Source organism: Grampus griseus, assembly GCF_964374135.1.
Source record: "Grampus griseus genome assembly, chromosome: 5".
Lineage (NCBI taxonomy): Eukaryota > Metazoa > Chordata > Mammalia > Artiodactyla > Delphinidae > Grampus > Grampus griseus.
Genome location: NC_138998.1, coordinates 23,931,437 through 23,952,275, shown reverse-complemented (window position 1 = coordinate 23,952,275; position 20,839 = coordinate 23,931,437). Strand labels below are relative to the sequence as shown.

Below are 20,839 nucleotides of genomic sequence, written 5' to 3'. Positions count from 1 at the left end.
TTCCTCAATCCTACCCACCAGGGAAGCCCAGTAGTTGTCTTTTAAGTGACCCCTCTAGCACCACCCTAGAGAGGGAGCAACAGGAAAATTAGGAAGGTACTCTTTGTTTTATGCTTATTTGGATCCCTGAAAGAAAACAAAGGCTCTGGCCAGAAATCTTTAAAAAACAGACACTGAAGCAAGAGGGAATTGCTTGCTGTATTAACCTTAATGAAAAAGAGCTAAGCAAATGTAAATACATTCCTCTATCAATATTCAAAGGAGGGGTCTTTGCTAAGTGAACCGGAGGAACTCTGCTCTGGGCTAGTCATATGGGATTGCTTCTCACTTCACGGGGATTCAATGGATTAAGAGAGAGAAGATTTTCCTATTTCTAAGATTTCATATTCAATACTAATGTCAGTGGAGGTTGTACAGAATGATGACAAAGACAGATAATTATCATAACAAATCTGTAGAGTCCCTTCTGGGTTCCAGGGCACTTTTTCAAGTAGTCAATGTGAATGGGATTTGACAGCAGTCCTTTTGCCCTGCCACCTCCCAGTGTGGAATGTATTCATGTAATAATTTCAAGTTTATTGCCCTGATTTTCTGATTACCAAGGAGAAGACCGGATTCTCTGTCCCTAAAGAGAACGATTTCTAGATTCTGAAGAAGGGGGACATGACACAATTGGGAGTCAATAGGAAATTTTTTTCAAATTTATGTTTTAAAAGGTAAAATTAACTCTTAGCCTCCACATAGAGAGTATTTTATACAAATATTTTCACCTTCCTCACACTATGATAAATTCATAAACGTTCCCAAGAAGGTATAGTCACAAAATACATGCTTAGGGAGAAAGAATGAAGGAAACAACTAGATAAGGATGGGTAAAAATGCCAAGAGGAAACGTAGACATCACAGATACACTACCCGATGGGCTAAACTCATGGTTTAGCTACAAAAAAAAAAAAAAAAAAGGTCTGCTTCAAATAACTTTGTCCGTACAAGAGATTCAAGTTAATCCAGGGAAAAATAAATTGTTTGGTTCCGGTAAATATAATATTTTGGTGAGTTAAAAATGTATATTCGGGGCTTCCCTGGTGGCACAGTGGTTGAGAGTCAGCCTGCCGATGCAGGGGACACGGGTTCGTGCCCCGGTCTGGGAGGATCCCACATGCCGCGGAGAGGCTGGACCCGTGAGCCATGGCCTCTGAGCCTGGCGTCCGGAGCCTGTGCTCCGCAACGGGAGAGGCCACAACAGTGAGAGGCCCGCGTACCGCAAAAAAAAAAAAAAAATGTATATTCACAAATTCTTTGGTACTTGTCCCTTTAAAAGATGGAGACTAATTTCCCTTCCTATTGAGTGTGGACGATATATAATGACTCATTTTTAATCAATGGAATGGAGCAGAAGGGATGGTGATATACAAGGCTAGGTCATAAAAAAACATTGTGATTTCCTCCTTTCTGTCTGTGTTGAACCACTTGAGGGAAGTTAGTTACCATACTGTGAGGACCCAAGCCACTCTATGGAGAGATCCATGTGGTAAGCATCCGAGTCTCCCTGCCAATAGTCAGCAAGGCACTGAGGCCTCCTGCCAACATGGAAGTGAACCTTTCAGACCCAGTCAAGCCTTCAGATGACTAGCTCTGGCTGACATCCTGACTGCAACGTCATGAGAGACCCTGAGCCAGAAACACTCAGCTAATTTGCTTTCAAATTCCTGACACTTAGAAACTGTGAGATAATAAACATTTGTTATTTTAAGCCACTAAGTTTTGGGATAATTTGTTCAGCAGCAATAGAAGGCTGATACAATTACATATTGGAATTATAAATTCTAGATGTAAAAGGCACTGGAGTAGAAAATGCACCTTGGAACAAGAAGATCCCAGCTCATGCTGTTTCCCAGTGACACTGCCCCAAACCACAAACACCATAGCAAAGATAAGGGTTCTACATTTAGGCCTGTGATTTGAGTATACAGTATTATATTTTTGTCTGAAAACAAAACAAAACAATGTTTCCCCCTACAAAACTACTTGCAAAATACATAATGGCTGGTAAGAATAACTGGTATCATAAATACATGATAGAATTCAGATATTGGGCAACAGGCAGCAAAGGACAAATGAGGTAAGCCCTATATTCTCTTTTCTTTCTGCCCTTTCCCAACTGTAGTACAAGGAGCTAGAGTCCAAGCAGAGAACAATTCAAGCTGAGAGCAACAGTCTCACTGAGTTGAAGAACTACAAATTGGAGATTGGGTGTTATTGAAGCGGCTGGAATTTTTTTGTTGTTGTTGTCTTGGGAAAGTTACTTTAATTCTTTGAACTTCAATTTCATCATTTATAAAACGGGGTTTATAATATGTGTCTCGATTGGTCAAGGTAAAGATTAAATGTGATTTTACATACAGCACCTAATTGCTAAATTGAGGCTATCATCTTCCTGCACTTCCTCTTCCTCATTATTTCTGTTTTCTAGAGCATGTAATTATAGAATCTGTAAATATAGATTCTATATTCTATTCTATATATATATATATATATATATATATATATATATATATATATATATATAGAATTTAGTCTTAAGCAGTAAAAATGTAGTGGGGAGGGTGTATACTTTTGGGTGTATAAGCCGTAAGTAAAACCAAAATAAATTCAGTGTTGGCCAAGGGAAAACCCAAGATACTTGCTCTGAAATAGTCATTTTGTTTTTCTCAAAGTACTGTTAGTTACAATAACATAAAAAAAACCTTCATCTGGGTCAGGTCAGTTTTAGAGCTTACTGTTCTATTTCTGAAATATTTGTTGGTATAGCATGGAATTTACATTCTGTGAGGCCAGCTCCAACAGCATGGGGACATAGTATGGAAAAATATTGATAATTGTTAGATCCGAGGAACATATACGTGGGAATCTTTATTCCGTTTTCTGTAGGTTTGTTAGCAATATCTAGAAAATATTCACAAGGCAAAATTAAATTTTATTTCATGACTAGATGACCCTACCATCTGCGAATCTCTTTCCCTCTTGAACCTACTTATATCTCCAGCATTTAAGTATCAATTGTGCAGAAGAACACATACTTTTATTCTTCTCCAAATGAGCTCTTTCAGTTTTAAGGGTGTTTTAAGTTATGGTTTTCTGGGATTTGGCAAACAAGTCTTTGTTCACCTGACTCATACCCTCCATATTTTTACAGACACTTTGTTGTGTCCCTTCTTAGTGGTAGTCGTTCTGCGGGAGAAATCGTAATTCGTTTAATCTCCCTCTGCTCGTTGAAGCTGCTCTTCTCTGGACCTTTCTCAGCTCTGCTTTGACTTTCTTGAGCTGTGGTGACCAGAACTTATCCACCCAGGTTACACACAAGCATAAATGACAACCAAAACCAGAATTCAATGAAGGGACTTCTCGAAGCAAAAATAAAAGTGGAAGTTAGCATTAAGAGAGCACATAGAGAAGCCAGCATAGTGTTCAAAATAAAATTATGTTAGAAAAGATGAAAATTAGCCTCACTGTAACAGTTGGCAGAGTCGGAAATGGAAGAAAAATGAGTTTTTAAAAAAGTTGATTCCATTACTTTTAAGTTCCAAACCTGCAAGTCTTTGCTGCCATCACACATAGAATGAAATCAAAATCACCACCGTGGCCGGTGATCTGGCCCCTCTCGGTCTCTCCGAATCCACCTGCACTGGCTCCCACCTTGCCCACTGGGATCCAGCCACACTGGCCTTCTTGCTGCGCGTGGAGCGCACCATAACCCGCTGTGAGGCCAGGGCCTTCATCCTTGCAGTTCCCTCTGGCTGGACTGTTTCCCCCCAGAGCCCACATACACATCTCACTTCTGCACATCGTTCAGGACTCTGATCAAATGCCACTTCTTCAGAGAGGCCTGCCCTGGCCAGCCATAGCCTCTCCTCCATTGTTCTCCATCCTTGTACCTGCTCTACTGTTCCCAGTCTCTGAACATATAGTATGTAGCTGTTTACCTTTTTGTTCCCAGTGTCCCCCATTAGAGCGTAAGCTCTGTGAGGGTGAAGACTTTGAATTGGTAACTGCTGCATCTTCCTCACACTTAGATTCGTGCCTGACACGGGTGGGTTGTATGAATGAATAAATGATTGAACGAATAGACGCACGCACACCAATTAAGAGTGGAAGTTCTAGAACCAGATTCTGGGGTTGAATTTCACAATGTGTCCTTTGGTACGTTATTTAACTTCTCTGTATACAGTTTCCTTATTTAAAATAGAAGCATAATAACAGTACCCACTCATAGGTTTATCTTGGAAGATAAATGAGTTAACACAGATAAAGTGCTTAGAACAGTATTAGTAACAAGAGTCAGTACTCCACAAATATTAGGATGATCATGAAAAAGGGCAAGAAGGGAAAAAGAGAAGCAATCGTGGCAGCCCTTCTTGGGTAGCGGGAATTTTCTATTGAAAGATTAAGGGGGGCGTGGCGCTCCAGCATGGCTCACCTTTGGAATGCTGGGCTGCCAAGGACACTGAATCAATTACAAGGACAACTTCTTGTTGGGGCGAGGGTGGGGTGGTGGAATTTTGTCTGAGGGCTTTTTTTTTTTTAACATTTAAGAGACATAAAATCACAACTGCGATACCTTCCATTTCTCAAAGTGGCACATTTGCATAGACTATATATTTAAAGTTTAATACTTGCTTGTGGAACATTCTTTTTAAAGCTTCTGGGTCTGGTATGAGTAAGAGTGTAACACCATTCACACTTTCAAGGTACTACAAGGCAAAAAGGAAAATTGTGACATTGCTGGTTAGTCACAGCCACAAGTTCATATTTCCCAAAGGTTATTTTACTCTCCAGAAACAGAGAAAAAGGAAATTCCTTCAAAAATAGGTACATGTCGGGCTTCCCTGGTGGTGCAATGGTTGAGAGTCCGCCTGCCGATGCAGGGGACACGGGTTCGTGCCCCGGTCCGGGAAGATCCCACATGCCGCGGAGCGGCTGCGCCCGTGAGCCATGGCCGCTGAGCCTGCGCGTCCGGAGCCTGTGCTCCGCAACGGGAGAGGCCACAGCAGTGAGAGGCCCGCGTACCGCAAAAAAAAAAAAAAAAAAGTATATGTCATTACATATGCTTATTATTGATTTTGAGAGTATATGATCAGTAATTGCCACAATTATCTGAAAGTTTTAGCTTTGGGCAAGTAAGAGTAAGGTCTTTTTTTCAGAAGTTGACCAGTGCAAAGATTATCCTATTTGTTAATGCAAGACCAATTTAATAAGTGCAAGCTGAGTGGAAAAATGCAATCCACCTAAGAATTAGGTTTCTGGTCTTTAGTCAGAGCAACAGGTGTTGATAATAAGCGAAGAGTCGTCAGGCAAAATGAGGGCTGACAGGTTCTTGACACATAGTTTGGAAAGTACCAAAAAACCCCCTCGGTCCAGGTCAAGTGGCAGCTGCATGGACGCTGTGGTTTGTTACTTCTGGCCTGACCCCACCATTTCCCGTACTTGACACTGAACATAAGAATTATTCCAAGGGTGGAAAAAGCCTTTTTCTGAAACGTAGTTACCTCGGTAGTCAACCATCATGAATAAGAACACTTCCAGGACACTTTTAAAAAACAATAGCGGCAGAAGATCAGTAGGAACCATGTAAATTATACCAGGGTTAGTTAGATAACTCTTTATGTGTCCTCTACAGGAAGCCCCAAGCGAGAAATTGTGGCCTGTGAACTTCTGTACAGCTTGAGGACAGAGTATAATTTTCGCCTCTAATTATAGTAATTTAGTATATTACTGGTTATCATTTCCTTTCCCCCCCTTTGGTTACCAGAAAGCTCACTTGTGGTTCAACTTTAGCAAGTACATAGGACCTTATGATCTGCTTACTCATGATTCTTTTTACTCCTCTGGTTTTGTTTCTGCTTTCATTAATTTTTTTAACTGAGTTTTAAAGTTTTTAAAAAATATTTTACTATTATTTTATCATATGTGGTGGTGTAAGCTGCTTCATCAAATCCTTCACGAGATAAGATGGTTTTAATGAAATTGATTAAGTTAGGTCGTTTTCATAAATATAATTCTAACAACCTGGAGAAGTAGACATTATTATCATGCACGTTTTACAGTTAGGAAAATTGTGATTCAAAGTGTAAAAAAACTTGCCCAAGATCCAAATACCACGTAGTTTTCACTGTACTATGTTGTACTATCTCATTTCTCTAATAACAACAACGACAAAAATACTTTCTACTGGTTTAAGTATCTTCAGGTAAGAGTAATTACTAAATTGACAATGGTATGAATGAGCTAAAATAAAGTACATTTAAATTACAAAAGAAAAAAGTTAAACTAGCAGGTAACCTTACCAATAATTATATGTAATTGTAAAATATTAGGCAGTTAGAGGAAGATGAAGAATTTTCTTTGATGAATTTTCTTATTCTATCACTTTTCTTTTAAAGAAAAAGATATGAGAAGGACAAAATTTAGATAAAAGTTCTACGTGAAAGTAGAAGAATGGATTAGTTGATCTATATGAGCTAAAATGCTTTGTGAACATCTGTACCAGCCCTTCCTAAGGACTCATTACAGCCCACCAGTGTAAGGAGATGGACGGGCTTTGATCCCCTTTCGAAGGTCACCACTCTGGCCCTAATCCCAGTACGCTGACACCCTGCTGGGCTCAGTCCTGCAGTTAAGTGTCTTTCCTGGGCAATAAAGTCTGTGAAAACAGCACCAGCATGGGCTTGGAACACATGTGACAAAAAAATTCAAAGTACATATGAGCCAGGATCATTGCCAACTTCATTTTCCAGCCCTTTGTGTAGAGCATAGGATCCTTCCCTCTTTACATGAACCAGGAAAGCAGCAGCATCTTGCCTGGCGGCACTAACCAGCTGTGCCTCACTGATGGGACTGTAGGAAAAAAACCCATGAAATAAAAGAGAGATGGACCCTCTTCAGATCCAGATATGATCAGGACACAATTCATTAAGCAGCACCGCTTATTTAAGATGTTATTCTATCATGTCTGTCTACCTGCAATTTCAGCAAGAGGTGCAACATTTCTACACAATTGTTTGCTTTAAGTACTGAGTTAAAAATGACCAAAGCAAAATTGCCAATGACAGGTTTTACTCTGATGTTAGATTCAAGTCCAGAATTTGCAGAGACTACGCTTCCCTTACTCAAGGCGAAAGCACGTTGTTCTGAATAATTTTCCCTAAGGATTTTCAGGCTGTACTTTTGCAGATTTTCAACATTTCTGTATTTCTGTATACCTGGACCTGGTAAATGAGAAATCATGCAGGAGAAGCAGGCCCATCTGTTGTGTGCCCAACATGCATCGAACATGCATCAAGTACATTTCACTGAGATGACAGCGCTAGCAAGTTGCTGGGCAGGGATTTGAACTCCAGGCTGCCTGATTCCAAGAGCTGTGCTCTTGCTCATACACTGCAGTTTCCAGGCTTCCTGCAGCCACAAAGAAGGCATGAGTGTATGCTAGTTCTAAGCACTCTAGAGGTTATGCAAAGGTTATCGACACCCTGAATGCCTGCGTATTTTATAGTCATCTGATTTATTTTATCTGCGGGGCCAGCCCCCTTTAGAACGAGTCTCCTGGCTATGGAACACAAGACCTCATATCGCTGTACTCTATGCATCGGCTTCTTTGACTTGCCTGGTGTGAAGAGGGCTCCTTCGGATCCTCATCCGGGTCCACACCAACCCTGTTAAAGAGAACAGAGAACTGGTAAGGGCCTTGCTGCAGATGAGATGACACAGTCTCTTGGGTCAGATCACGTGAACCAAAGACAATATGAATCAGACGAAAGGTTTACCAGAAAGCCCTCCTACCTCTCCCTGAATCGAAAGAACTTCAAATAGATTTATGGCAAGAGGAGAACTTGTACAGCTGGGCCTCTGCACAGCTGGTGAGATCGGGCATCCACAGCTGTTCCCTGCTGCTGTCTTTCCCAGCAAGAGCAGAAGCCTGAGAACCTGGGACAGGAGCGCTCAGGAAAAGACCTCCATGGCCCCCAAAACAGGGGTCCTAGAAGGAAGGCCATCTGTTCTTCCTGCAGGACTCACTGACAAAACTGCTCTGGGAATGTGGTGGCCCAGGCTGCAGCAGGCTCCCCAGGACAGAAGAAAAACAGATCCTTTGTCCAGATGCTCATGGAGGCTGGCAGTAGGGAGGATCCAGGTTTGTGGGGCCTGAGACTTATACAATTTGGGGGGCTCTCTTTAAGCAAATTAATACAAAAATACAAAATTAGGGATGAAAGTGACTCTTTAAAGAGAAAATAAATTATAACACATTTTATAATCTTAAAATTGGCAAATGCAACAGACATCTCAACATCTATAAAATACATAATATTCGAATTACTTTACTGCCTGACATACCTCTAAAATAACCTTTTCCTCCTAAGTTTTGCCTGCATACTTTGTTACTCTCTTTATATGATATAATGATTTTGTATAAGACAGTATAGGAGGGGGCTTCCCTGGTGGCTCAGTGGTTGAGAGTCCGCCTGCCGATGCAGGGGACACGGGTTCGTGCCCCGGTCCGGGAAGATCCCACATGCCGCGGAGCGGCTGGGCCCGTGAGCCATGGCCGCTGAGCCTGCGCATCTGGAGCCTGTGCTCCGCAACGGGAGAGGCCACAGCGGTGAGAGGCCCGCGTACCGCAAAAAAAAAAAAAAAAAAATAGAGAGAGAATAGGAGGACAAGGTAGTCTCTCCTCTAGCAGAGTCATCACAATTATTAATAATTGGGAGGCATTAAAACATGGTTCCTTACAGACATGCTTGCTGTGTGCAGTACTGCTAAAGGTTTATACCCCGAAAAGACAAGATTTCTGATAAATTTCACTGCATGCAATTCTCGTCAACAATACCCAGTACGCTTATCAGTGTATACGCTGCATCGCTGAATGTACGTATTCCTGAATTTCCGTTTTGACAGGGCCTCAATGAGAACAGAATCCTCCACTTTGAATTGTACACATCTCATGACTGGAAGAATTGTCCACAGACTAGCTTCTGGCTCAGGGCATTTGAAGCCTTGTTTTTCCTCCACTACCCCCAGACTTGTGAAGCCAGTCACCATAGGACATGTTCATCTTCCATCCAGCCTCGTGACACACTGCCTGTAAGCCGGCGCTGCAGGAGGCTGGCCAGCAGTGACTTGCCCTTGCACAGAAGTGACTGCAGACCACACAGCCTCATCCCACTAAATACAATCTAAATGCGCTCCCAATTCGGCTTCCCCTTGGTCGGACCCCACAGCTGCCCAGGGCCACTCCAGGGCCATCTGACCAGGCGAGAAGCATGACGGAGGGGAAACTGTAGCACAAAGAAACAGTGATCAAACCCAACAGTGGTTAAAATATATTCCTTTTGCAAATCTTACGAAAACATAGGACCATGGGAACACAATGCTGGGGCTCTTCCCAGGGCCTTGGAAGGGCCGGAGCGTGTGAGGGCCTGGAGCTGGAACTTCCTCTGCTCTGGAGGGTGGGCCTCTGCCTGTGGTGGGCGGCACGGGGGTGCAGCTCAGGGCCTCAGCCACCTGGCTGGGGCTCCGCCAGAGCCTTTCCCGAGAACGTCACAATTTCTAGGGCTTTAGCGTCTTTCCTTCCACTCCGGCCCCTGTAAACACTGCTGCAGTGCCCTTGTTCTGGTCCCTAGATGTGGGGAGGGGAGGCAGGTTAGAAGCTACCAGGCCTGCAGATGTGTTAGCCTGTGAAAGGAAAGCCACTGGTGGAGAGGTGGTTTGTTTAAAATACCTCTGATTCTTCAAAAATTAGTGTCCTCTGGGCATGAATAGCCCCTTTTCTCTAACCCAGAGGGTGAAATGGGCGGCTATTTATTGTGTGCTGAACCTCTTGGCCTTTAGGTAACTAGAAAGGGCCTCTGCTGGGGACTAACCTTTGATTTTTTTAGAGTAGAAAGAGCTATTTGATCTATTTCGTTGAAGTTGGAGGGAGAGAAGGACAGGACGGGGGGGGGGGGGCGAAAGGGGGTCAGGAAGGAGAAAGGAGGAGGGGGAAGGAAAGAGAAGAGAGAAGGGAGGGAGGGGGCAGTGTAGGGATGGGGGGAAGAAGGAGGGGCAGGGGGGAGAGGACTGGGAGAGTTGAAGGGGGGAGGGGGGGAGGATAGACAAGAAGAGAGGGGGAGGGAAAGGAGGAAAGGGTTGGGGAGAGAGAATGGAGGGGAGTTAAGGCCCAGCCTCTCAAGGTGGGTCTAGACAGTGACCTTGGGGTATGGGTGGCCTGAGTCCAACCTCTATGAATAGTGGGGTCCCAGTTGGAGGCACCCTGGCCCCCTTTCTCGTGGGGCTGGGCCACCTTCAAGCCTCTGGTGGATCTGAGCTCTCTGGCGGATGCTGGGAGCCCCTAGGAGCCTTTATTATTGAGCCCTAACCCCTTTCCCAACACCAGAAGCTACAGGCACCCATGCAGGCTGTGAATTGAACTGAGGGTCCTGAAGTTCCCACTGCTGCATTTGCTTAGGGCCTTTTTTTTTTTTTTTTTTTTAAGTCCTCTGTCTAGAAAACTAGAGAGAACAGAAATCAAATTTCACAAGAAACCCAACATTTAAAGTTTGAGGCAGCACTGAGGCCTTTCTCCCCAGCAGCAGTCATAGCAGACATTTCTAGTTTCAATTATTCTAGAAGCCAGATGGAGCAGAGGAACGGTAGCAGTGGATTAAGTGCTTCAGTTTTATGTGGGACTCGGTGAAAATCATCTCAGGGGCCCGAGAGATCGGCTGTTTTCCTCGGAGCAAGAATACATCTCCTCCCTCCTGCCGTTTCAGGGAAGCTCAGGGTCTGCTCCTGGGGCCAGGCCTGCAGCCCTCTTGCCTAGAGCAGACGAAACATCTCAAGAGGCTTGAAGAAAGAGAGACTGCATATGAGTTATTCCCTCCTGGGGCAGCGGTGGGGAACAAAGCAGATGTGGTCCCTGCCCTCACAGGGCATAACGGTTAGGTACGTTTAATTAGAAAAATCTGAAAAGTTTCTTATAATTGTTTTGGTTTTACTTTTTTAATTAATTTTTATTGGAGTATAGTTGCTTTACAACGTTGTGTTAGTTTCTACTGTACAGCAAAGTGAATCAGCCATACGTATACATATATCCCCTCGCTTTTGGATTTCCTTCCCATTTAAGTCACCAAAGTGCATTAAGTAGAGTTCCCTGTGCTGTACAGTAGGTTCTCATTAGATCTCTACTTTATACATAGTATCAATAGTGTATATGTGTCAATCCCAATCTCCCAATTCCTCCCACCTCCCCCTTCCTCCCTTAACCCCTTGGTATCCATACATTTGTTCTCTATGCTATAATAATTGAGGTGCTATGAAGGAAAGGCACCTAAGAATGACACCTTCTTTCTCTTACGATTTTGCCTGCTTTTCATAGCAATCTTGCTAAAATATATTACCTGGCCCCCTGCTTCCTTAAACAGAGTGTGATGGGGCTACTCGGAACTTTACTGGAGGTTTCAGTATCGCCACTGGCCCCATAAAATCTAACACTCACTTGTTATAATGATTTCCAAGAGGTATGTGAACCTCTTTATGCCCATATTAAATGGTCCCTGGCTACTATTCTTTTTCTTTTTGAAATTCTTGTATCTGCCATTTAGATTGCCTTGATTTTCTACCTGCAACAATATGTTAGAATATTGTCTCTATGCTTGCCCCCTACTTGTTTTTTTTTTTAACATCTTTATTTGAGTATAATTGCTTTACAATGGTGTGTTAGTTTCTGCTGTATAACGAAGTGAATCAGTTATACATATACATATGTTCCCATATCCCTTCCCTCTTGCGTCTCCCTCCTTCCCACACTCCCTATCCCACCCCTCTAGGTGGTCACAAAGCACAAAGCTGATCTCCCTGTGCTATGTGGCTGCTTCCCACTAGCTATCTATTTTACATTTGGTAGTGTATATATGTCCATGCCACTCTCTCACTTTGTCACAGCTTACCCTTCCCCCTCCTCATGTCCTCAGGTCCATTCTTATGTCTGTGTCTTTATTTCTGTCCTGCCCCTAGGTTCTTCAGAACCATTTTTTTTTTTTAGATTCCATATATATGTGTTAGCATACGGTATTCGTTTTTCTCTTTCTGACCCATTTCACTCTAGGTCCATTCACCTCACTGCAAATAACTCAATTTCATTCCTTTTTATGGCTGAGTAATATTCCATTGTATATATGTGCCACATCTTCTTTATCCATTCATCTGTTGATGGACACTTATGTTGCTTCCATGTCCTGGCTATTGTAAATAGAGCTGCAATGAATGTTGTGGTACATGACTTTTTTTTTTTTTTTTTTTTTTGCGGTACGCGGGCCTCTCACTGTTGTGGCCTCTCCTGTTGCGGAGCACAGGCTCCAGACGCACAGGCTCAGCAGCCACGGCTCATGGGCCCAGCCGCTCCGCGGCATGTGGGATCTTCCTGGACCGGGGCATGAACCTGTGTCCCCTGCATTGGCAGGTGGACTCTCAACCACTGCGCCACCAGGGAAGCCCCATGATTCTTTTTGAATTATGGTTTTCTCAGGGAATATGCCTGAGATATTGGGATTGCTGGGTCGTATGGTAGTTCTATTTTTAGTTTCTCAAGGACCCTCCATACTGTTCTCCATAGTGGCTGTATCAATTTTTATTCCCACCAGCAGTGCAAGAGGGTTCCCTTTTCTCCACACCCTCTCCAGCATTTATTGCTTGTAGACTTTTTGATGATGGCCATTCTGACTGGTATGAGGTGATACCTCATTGTAGTTTTGATTTGCATTTCTCTAATGATTAATGATGTTGAGCACCCTTTCATGTGTTTGTTGGCAGTTTGTATATCTTCTTTGGAGAAATGTCTGTTTAGGTCTTCTGCCCATTTTTGGATTGTCACCCCCTACTTTTTAATTTAGTGTGGGACCGATAGCCTGAGAGTCAAATTTAATACATGTTTTTTCTTTTCAAGTTTATAATACACACACAGATACGTAACAAAATAATACTGTTGAAACATTACAGAAGGGCTTACAAGACAACACAGTAGTCTCCTGCCACACCCCGCACACCCACATACCGACTCCCCTCCTCTGAGGGCAATTTTCTGCCTTTTCTCCACTGTGATGTATAAACTGGCATCACCATGCATGGCACCTTCACACAGCATCCCCAGGGTTAAGCAAACATGCCAGCTGCGTCTGTGTCTCTTACTCTCCTCTTCAAGAAAGCAAGTCAGAGTGTGAAAGTAACCCCCTAAAGGGTTAACCTTGAATCCACTCACTTTTATGCATAAGAGATCATTTACACACGGTGGGTTCTTGAGAGGTTATTAGAAAGAAGACACAATGAACCCTGGCATGTGGCACCACAGGTGTATACATACAGCAGCTCCCAGGTGAGATCACAGGTGTATGGGATGACGTGCACCCTCCTTAGGTGTTATCCAAGGCTCTACAGCACCTTTCCCGCAGCCTCGCACCACCCTTTCTGCTCATCTGATCTAGACGCAGTGTTCCAGGACTGGCAAATGGACCTGTCCTTGTTTCTGAGCCTCAGTACCCAACTGGGCCCCTGAGCTCTGGTCCTGCCTGGATCAGTTCCTCTTCCGTCGACTGAATCCCCTCTCTCCAAACTCTAGTTGGTGGTTGGGCCATGCTGGCCATCACTGGCCATCTGTGATGCCCCGCCTCCTATCCTGAAATTCCCTCTCCTGCCCTTCCTCTTCTGATCACCACCGTGGACCATGCATTTTGTTGCCCTGACTTGGTTCAGATGCCCCATCACTTAAAGTGTTCACTGACTTGGATGGCAAGTAGCCATACACCTTCGACTCTGTTCTCTGCTTCCCGACAGAACCCCTTCCAGGGTGTCTGTGATTGTCCTGCTGTGTCCCTGGCCCACCCTGTGTTCACCTCTTTGGTGCCAGCCAGACGAGTGGGGCTAGCCAGGGCTCTTCAGGATACGCCAGCCCTGGCTGGAATCCCGGGACTCAGGATCACCCTGTGGTTGTTGAGGGGTGAGTGAAACCCCGCTGTGAAGAGCCTGTCACTACTGTGTGACCTGCATCACTCACTGCCTTGGTTTCCTTGTTAGTACAGTGGGGATAATGACAGAACCTGCTTCTTATAGTTGTGGCGAGGATTAAATGAGAAAATACTTGTAAAGTGTTAGCTTAGGGCCTGGTACCCACTGAGCTCTCAAGACACGTTAGCAGCTATTGTCCATGTTATTATTTTTATTATTATCAGTACTTTTTTAAAAATCAATGGGGCCAGAGCTCAGTACTGCCATGCTCCCTGCTCAACCCTTCTAGTCCCTGGTTCTGCATTGGGCAACCCTCAGGTATAAACTAACAGTTACAGCTGAGCCATAGGGAGTGGCCAGTGCACAGGAGGAATTTCCAGTTTCACAGTAAAACATCATTTCTATTTACAGAGGGCCAAGCTTCCCAGATTGGAATTCATTTACAATTTACTGGTAGGCTAGGGAGGTAAGAGGGCAACAAAGAAGGAAAGGAAGGTGTCTAGAGAGCAAGGGGAAGGAAGGAAAGCGTAGAACTGAGCAGAAAGAGAGCAAAGAGAAGGCAGGTGCAAAGGAAACAGTATCTTACTATAAAGAATAGGTACAGGGGGTGGATAAATAACCACAAAGGTGCGTGCAACTTTAGAAAGGGAAGCCAAGGCTGGGTGGAGGAGCAATTGCACAGCCCAGGAAAAGCTCTAAAAATATAGAGAATTGAAGAGCCAGTAAAGGAGTAAAAAGCAATGAAAGAGTCTGGTTAAAATTTTATACCATGTTTTGCATTTTTGATGTACCTTTTAATTTTAAACAAGTCGAGGCCGCCTCTGTGGTATTCAGATGAAAATGAAAACGAGCTTTGCACATATTCCCAGCTGTGCCCTCCAATGCCTCCCTCCGGGTTCCTCATTTACGGCGAGCAGCCAGCGCCGTTTTCAGAGCCAAACACAACTCTGTGCACCCTCGTGCACCTCAACTCCATGGCACCTCCATTCTTTGGTGAGTTTTATTAGACATACTAAAGTCTCAGGATGCTCCCATAACCAACCACGGCAAAAAGAATGCTCCAAAGTTGGGGGTTTTCATAGAGGGGAAGCAAGGTAAGTAACTAACAAAAGGCTCGCTTTTCCCATTAAAGCCAACAAAATCCATTCTGATCCTTATCACTTAGCACCTCCGGAAAGGGAGTGAAATATTACCAGGGCTTAGTCTCATTGTGTGAATTCCAATAGTCTTACGTTCGGTTTGGTTCTTTTTGACGCCGCCCCCCCTCCCCCCGCTGACAGGGGCCAGGTGGTGAGGGAGGAGAAACCATTTCCTCTAAGAACTGTATTTGATGGCTAAATGTAAAAAATGACATTTTCAGTAAGGGAAGAGCGACTGGATATTGAGTGCAATAAATACAGCAGGACAATGGAGGAGTCTGAAAGACACCCGCTGGGGTTTGCGGACTATTGTGTAGCCATGAGAACATCCCACAGGGGCCCAAATCCGGTACTTTACCCCATTTTCACCCTATATTATTTGAATAAATAGTAGTGGGGCTTGTGTATGGCCCAAATCAATCTAATATAATCACTCAAATATTTTCAATTTATTTTGGGGAATTAAGAAAATGGACTAACGTAATTGGAAAGACTCACCTCAGTTCAGTTTGTAGTTCCGGCGCGGCGCGGTAGCTAGATGAGTTAGGAGCCTGCAGCCAGGCTGTATGGGTTCAAGTCTCACTTCTATGATTTACTACACTTGTAACTTTGGGACAAATTACGTAATCTCTCTAAACCTCAGCTTTCCCAATTGTAAATGGGGATATATATATATATGAATGTAGGGGTTATTATAAGGATAAAATGAGTTAATACATATAAAGTGTGTAAAATATTGGCTGCCACTTAGGAAACACTCATGAAACATTAACTGATATTCTTGGTGTGATTAGCAAGAAACGGATGTACCCCAAATTGAGTGGTAAATAGGTTAAAGCCAAGAGTAGATTGTCTATAAATGATAGATGCTAAGCTATAAAGAGCAATGACAGGATTGCTGCCATCAATGACTCCAGATCTAACGGCAAAGACAGACATTGGAAGCAAAGAACTCGAGTACAGTGAGGTAGGCACTGTACACAGAATTATTGGAACACACACACAAAGCGCCCAACCAAGATGGGTTCTGCAGGGATTGGGCACATTTCAAAGAGGAGCTGGGTAAAAAAAAAAAAAATCATCCCCAAACCATATTCCACAGCCAGGCTAATGAACTTTCATTCTTTGTACACTGCAATATAAATTGAAGAGTGTAATTCAACTACCTAATTGAATATAAGTTGGAGTTTAGAATAGTATTAAAATTTAAATAGCTTCATCAAGTTAAAACAACAAAACAAAAAACCCAAAAATGAAGAGGAGCTGGGTACTGAAAAGGGAGTATAGTGTATGTGCTTGACATTAAGATCTGATTGCTGAGGCATCCGTTTCTAAAGACATCCATCTTCTATAAACACATTGCCTGCTATATGGTACAGCTCCTAGCATAACAACCAGACTAGGAATTAAGCTGCCCCACCCATAAAGTTCCCTCTTTCAGAAAGCCCTGGGTAACCCGATGACTGACTGCTTGCGTGACCCAGGTTCTCCTTTCCCATCCTCAAATTCCTACTCTTATGCTTTAAATTAGCCAATAAAGAGTGAGCACCCGAAAACCTAGACACCCCACCCTCAGACCTAGTAAAGGCAGAGACCCAGGTCCATTCTCTCTCTCCCCCCGCCCCCATGACCTTGTTGTGTGGCCTCAGGGGTGTTGAGTTCACTCTGTGAGCAATGAAACTTGTTCCTGAAAGTTCCCTGATGGTTTTTGGAAGTGTGTCATGCAATCATAACAAAAACCACAAGGGCTGGTCCAGCCAAAACATTGGCCCCAGTGGGAGAAATGTCTGTGGGGTCTCTCTACGAGGAATATGGGTGAGTGAGTGCCTCAGGCATTCCTAACTCAGAGCATCACTATCAATAGACTGGGACCCACACCACATGAGGATTTAATGAAAGAGAGGTTGGGAGAGTGTACTCCAGGCTGAGGGCACAGCATGGGCAAAAGGGCTAGAAATTTAAAAGAATGAAGTAGACTTAGGACATGGTAAATAATTGTGTGAGTAGATTGTGAGGGCTATGCATGTTGAGGTGGGCAGAATTGCTCTGGGTGAGATCAGAAAGTAATTTGAGGCCAAATTATAAAGGATCTTGAATGCTATGCTTATGAGAGTGTTTTTTGTTTTGTTCTGTTTTCCTGTAGGCAGTAGGAGTTGAAATAACTAGATTTATGTTCTAGAAAAACAACTGGTGGCAAAATTGTGATATTAAGAAACTGGAGGCATGGAAGTCATTTAGTAGACGACTGCAAGAGTCCAGCCAAGAGTCTAAGCTAAGACACTGGTGGTGGAGAAGAGATGGATTTGAGAGAGGTGTACATGGAGGGGCGGGGGTGGTGGTGGTGGTATGTGATGGACTGACTGTGGAGGGAAGGAGAGGAAACTACCGAGATGATTCTGAGTTTTTAACTCAGCACACCTGAATGGTTCACCCCTGCTATTAACCATATACAGGAGGCATATGTGTGGATTTTCTTTCTTTCTTTTTTTATAAAATTTTTATTGGCGTATAGTTGACTTACAATGTTGTGTTAGTTTCAGATGTACAGCAAAGTGAATCATATATATATATATATATATATATATATATATATATATCCATTCTTTTTCAGATTCTTTTCCCATATAGGTTATTATAGAACATTGAGTAGAGTTCCCTGTGGTACACAGTAGGTCCTTATTAGTTATTTATTTTATATATAGTAGTGTGTATATGTTAATCCCAGTCTCCTAATTTATCACTTCCTCCCATATTTCTCCAAGGTCAGCCCGCTACATTCGTATCAGCTCAAGAAAAGTAGCCCCTCCTCCTTAAGAGTTTTAGCTATTTGCTTGTCTGAAGTGGAGGTTGAGACTAAATGGAAAATCCAAGGAATAAGGTAGGGAAAATGGGTGTTTCAAGGCCAAGATCAGTGGACTGGGAATGTTCACAGAAGCTGGAGAAGGGTGTATCACAATCTGTATTTGAAGACAGTTTGGACATCTTATTTAAGAAAGGCTACAGAGAGGCTAAGGAAAGAGGCTCAGGAGAGTAATTTATCATAGTCTTGAAGAGAGGTGAACATTTTCTGGATGAAGGCTGTGGCAATAGAGGTAGAAAAATTTCCGTTTGGATTAACATGTTACATGAGACAGACAGTACCACATGGGAATTACCCAAATGTAGACAATGTGGGCTCAGAATCAAGAAAAGCACCCCACCTCCCCATTTCTTGTTTGCTTTTAAGCAAAGAATGATGGATCATGTCAGAGGCGTGATAGTGAGTCCCTTGGTCAGTAACTGGTAGACGGTTTTCACTTCTTTCAGAAGACTGGATTTAGAGTGCACAGTGGCATTGAATTTGAGGAGTGATAAGATATCTGCCAATGAATTGAAGGGAGAAAGGGAGGTTCCATAATTTAGGGACATGAAGCATTTGACATGACTGTGAACTCCATAGACAAGTAAGATACTGGTGAGTCTGGGGATACTGCAGGGAGAGCAGAGCTGGGGATACTGCAGGGAGAGCAGAGCTGTCCCTCTGGGTTTCCACCAGTGCATGGACACACTGTCATCTGTTGGTCTCCTGTATGCTCTGCTAGATTATACTTTCCCACCCCTGGGACCTGGCTGATCACTAAATTGAAAATGGCTAGATCAAGTGTTCATGTGACATTCCTGTCCTGGTGTCCTGTGGCTTCCCGCATGATTTTTGTTTTTTTAGGAGATTATGGATGTGGAACAGATTCCTTGGGTCACTGTCACGCTGATCAGACTAGAGAAGGGTCTGATCTCTTTTTAACTCTTTGCTGATACAGTTTACTAAAAATACTAGGTAACAGCTAACATGGCATATAGCCTAATCATTAGGACTTAGACACCCTGACAAGCTGGTCCCACCATTTACCTGTGTGGCTATAGGCAAGAAGCTGTGCCTCGCTTTCCCTTTCCATAAAATGGAATATGAATAGTAACTATCCAGGAGGTTGTTGTGAGTTGGTGGATGTAAGGGGCTCAGCAGGACTTCACCAAGAAGTCCTCAGGAGTGGTAGCTGCTGTTATTGTTGTGTTTCTTGTTGATGTTATCCTTGCTGCTTAGGCCTTCTGGATAGAGATTTAACTGTGAGTGTCTCCAGCATGGGAGTTACGTTTCATCCTTCGTCACCTGGCCTTAAAGTCCCTTTTCCATGTAACTCCCGGTTCCAGCAGAGGCTTATTTACAGGGTAAACACTGAGAAGAGGAGGTGCTTTCTGGATGCATAGATGAGCCATTGGGCTCGTGTTTATAATCTCTGACAATTTAGAAATACATTTGGGAACATATAAGTATGCTGGAAACGTTATTTTCTTTGAAAAATAAACACCAATAAACAAGTACATGTCACAGACACAAACCAGATCTATATCCTATTCTCTAAGTTTGGCAAAACGTCCCTTGAGTTTGGAGTGTTTAGTTTTGCCAGGATGTAAGCTAATTTCAGGCTACAGATAAGAGCCAATTAGAAAAGGGACTGAGACTGAATACACGGACTAATTTCTTTTGACCTAAGCTGCAAGCGCACTGACACACTTTGGTGGCAAGACAGATGTAATAACTTAGCAAGGCATCTGGTCTTTCTTCCCTAAGGCTTCACTCTGGGTGCCCCGTCTGGGCAATTAGGGATTTATCAGAGCCAAGTGCTCATCCCCTTTCAAGAAAAGCCATCCTTTCAAGTGGATTAGCTTGTTTAAATTCTAGTGTGTTACCAGGTGAGGCGTCTTCTCAATGTCAAACTGAAGACGTTTTATGAGAAAAAAGAGAGACATTTTATTACCGGATATAAAGAGGTTGTAGGAGCCTGCTTTAAATGTTGGTGTGAAACCAAAAGTGGTTGAAAATAAATCCCAGACTGTCAGCAGTCTGAGTGAGAAGTGGAAAATTTAAAACTTGGAAACTGTTGTGGTTCCTTCACAGTCAAATAGCCTCCCATGGCAATACCAGAATTGCAACTCCTTCCCTCACTCCAAACCACCCCAGCCTCTAAGGAACTCAAGGTGGAACTGTGGCCTAATCCCTGCTCTCCAGGAAAGACCACACTTGGTATGTAGCCTTGGTCTAGAGGCCATCTCAGAGTAAGACTTCACACTGCTGTTCTCTGATGTGCTCAGACTTCAGTGGGAAGGAGCCTGGATGGAGATGTGTCCTCTTGATGCAAGGAGCATATTATCCCCATGAGAAATCACCCACAAAAATCAAGAGTGGACTTTGACGATAAGGGGGAAATACATGAAACATACATTTAGGGAACCATTAAATTTCTTTAAGCAATAACCCAGGAGAAAAGTTGACCCAGCCAAAGTAAATGATGGCCAGGAGACATTTATGTGGAATGATGTCCTGGAAATTATCCTAAGAGGAGAACAACAAAGCTTTGCAAAATTGATGGATGTTTACCTATAGTACAGCTGTTGCAGGAGGTATAATTCCAGTGGCTGGTTCTGAATTCTCCAACCGAAGTTGGCTTTACCTGTTGGTAGGGCAGGTAATCTACAAGGTGTTTTGAGAAGGCTACCTCCCCAAATCGTGACCTTCTCTAACTTCTAATGTCTGAACTTCCTTAACATGAGATAAAGTGCTTCATTCCCAGTTGAAGATTAGACCTAAAGGCAAGGACTTGGTAGAGGCCATATTTGGACTTGTATTCACACAATGT

The 20,839-nt window shown here is 43.3% G+C and overlaps 1 protein-coding gene across 1 annotated transcript in view; it reads right to left on the bottom strand.

Annotated features, from left to right (window-relative positions):
• The window catches only part of SLC9A9 (solute carrier family 9 member A9), a 540,289-nt gene that overhangs the window by 105,520 nt on the left and 413,930 nt on the right, over positions 1-20,839 (bottom strand). Inside the window, exon 13 of the mRNA XM_082654190.1 lies at positions 7,661-7,709. Coding sequence (XP_082510316.1) covers positions 7,661-7,709 — 49 coding nt within the window. The remainder of the gene's footprint in view (positions 1-7,660; positions 7,710-20,839) is intronic.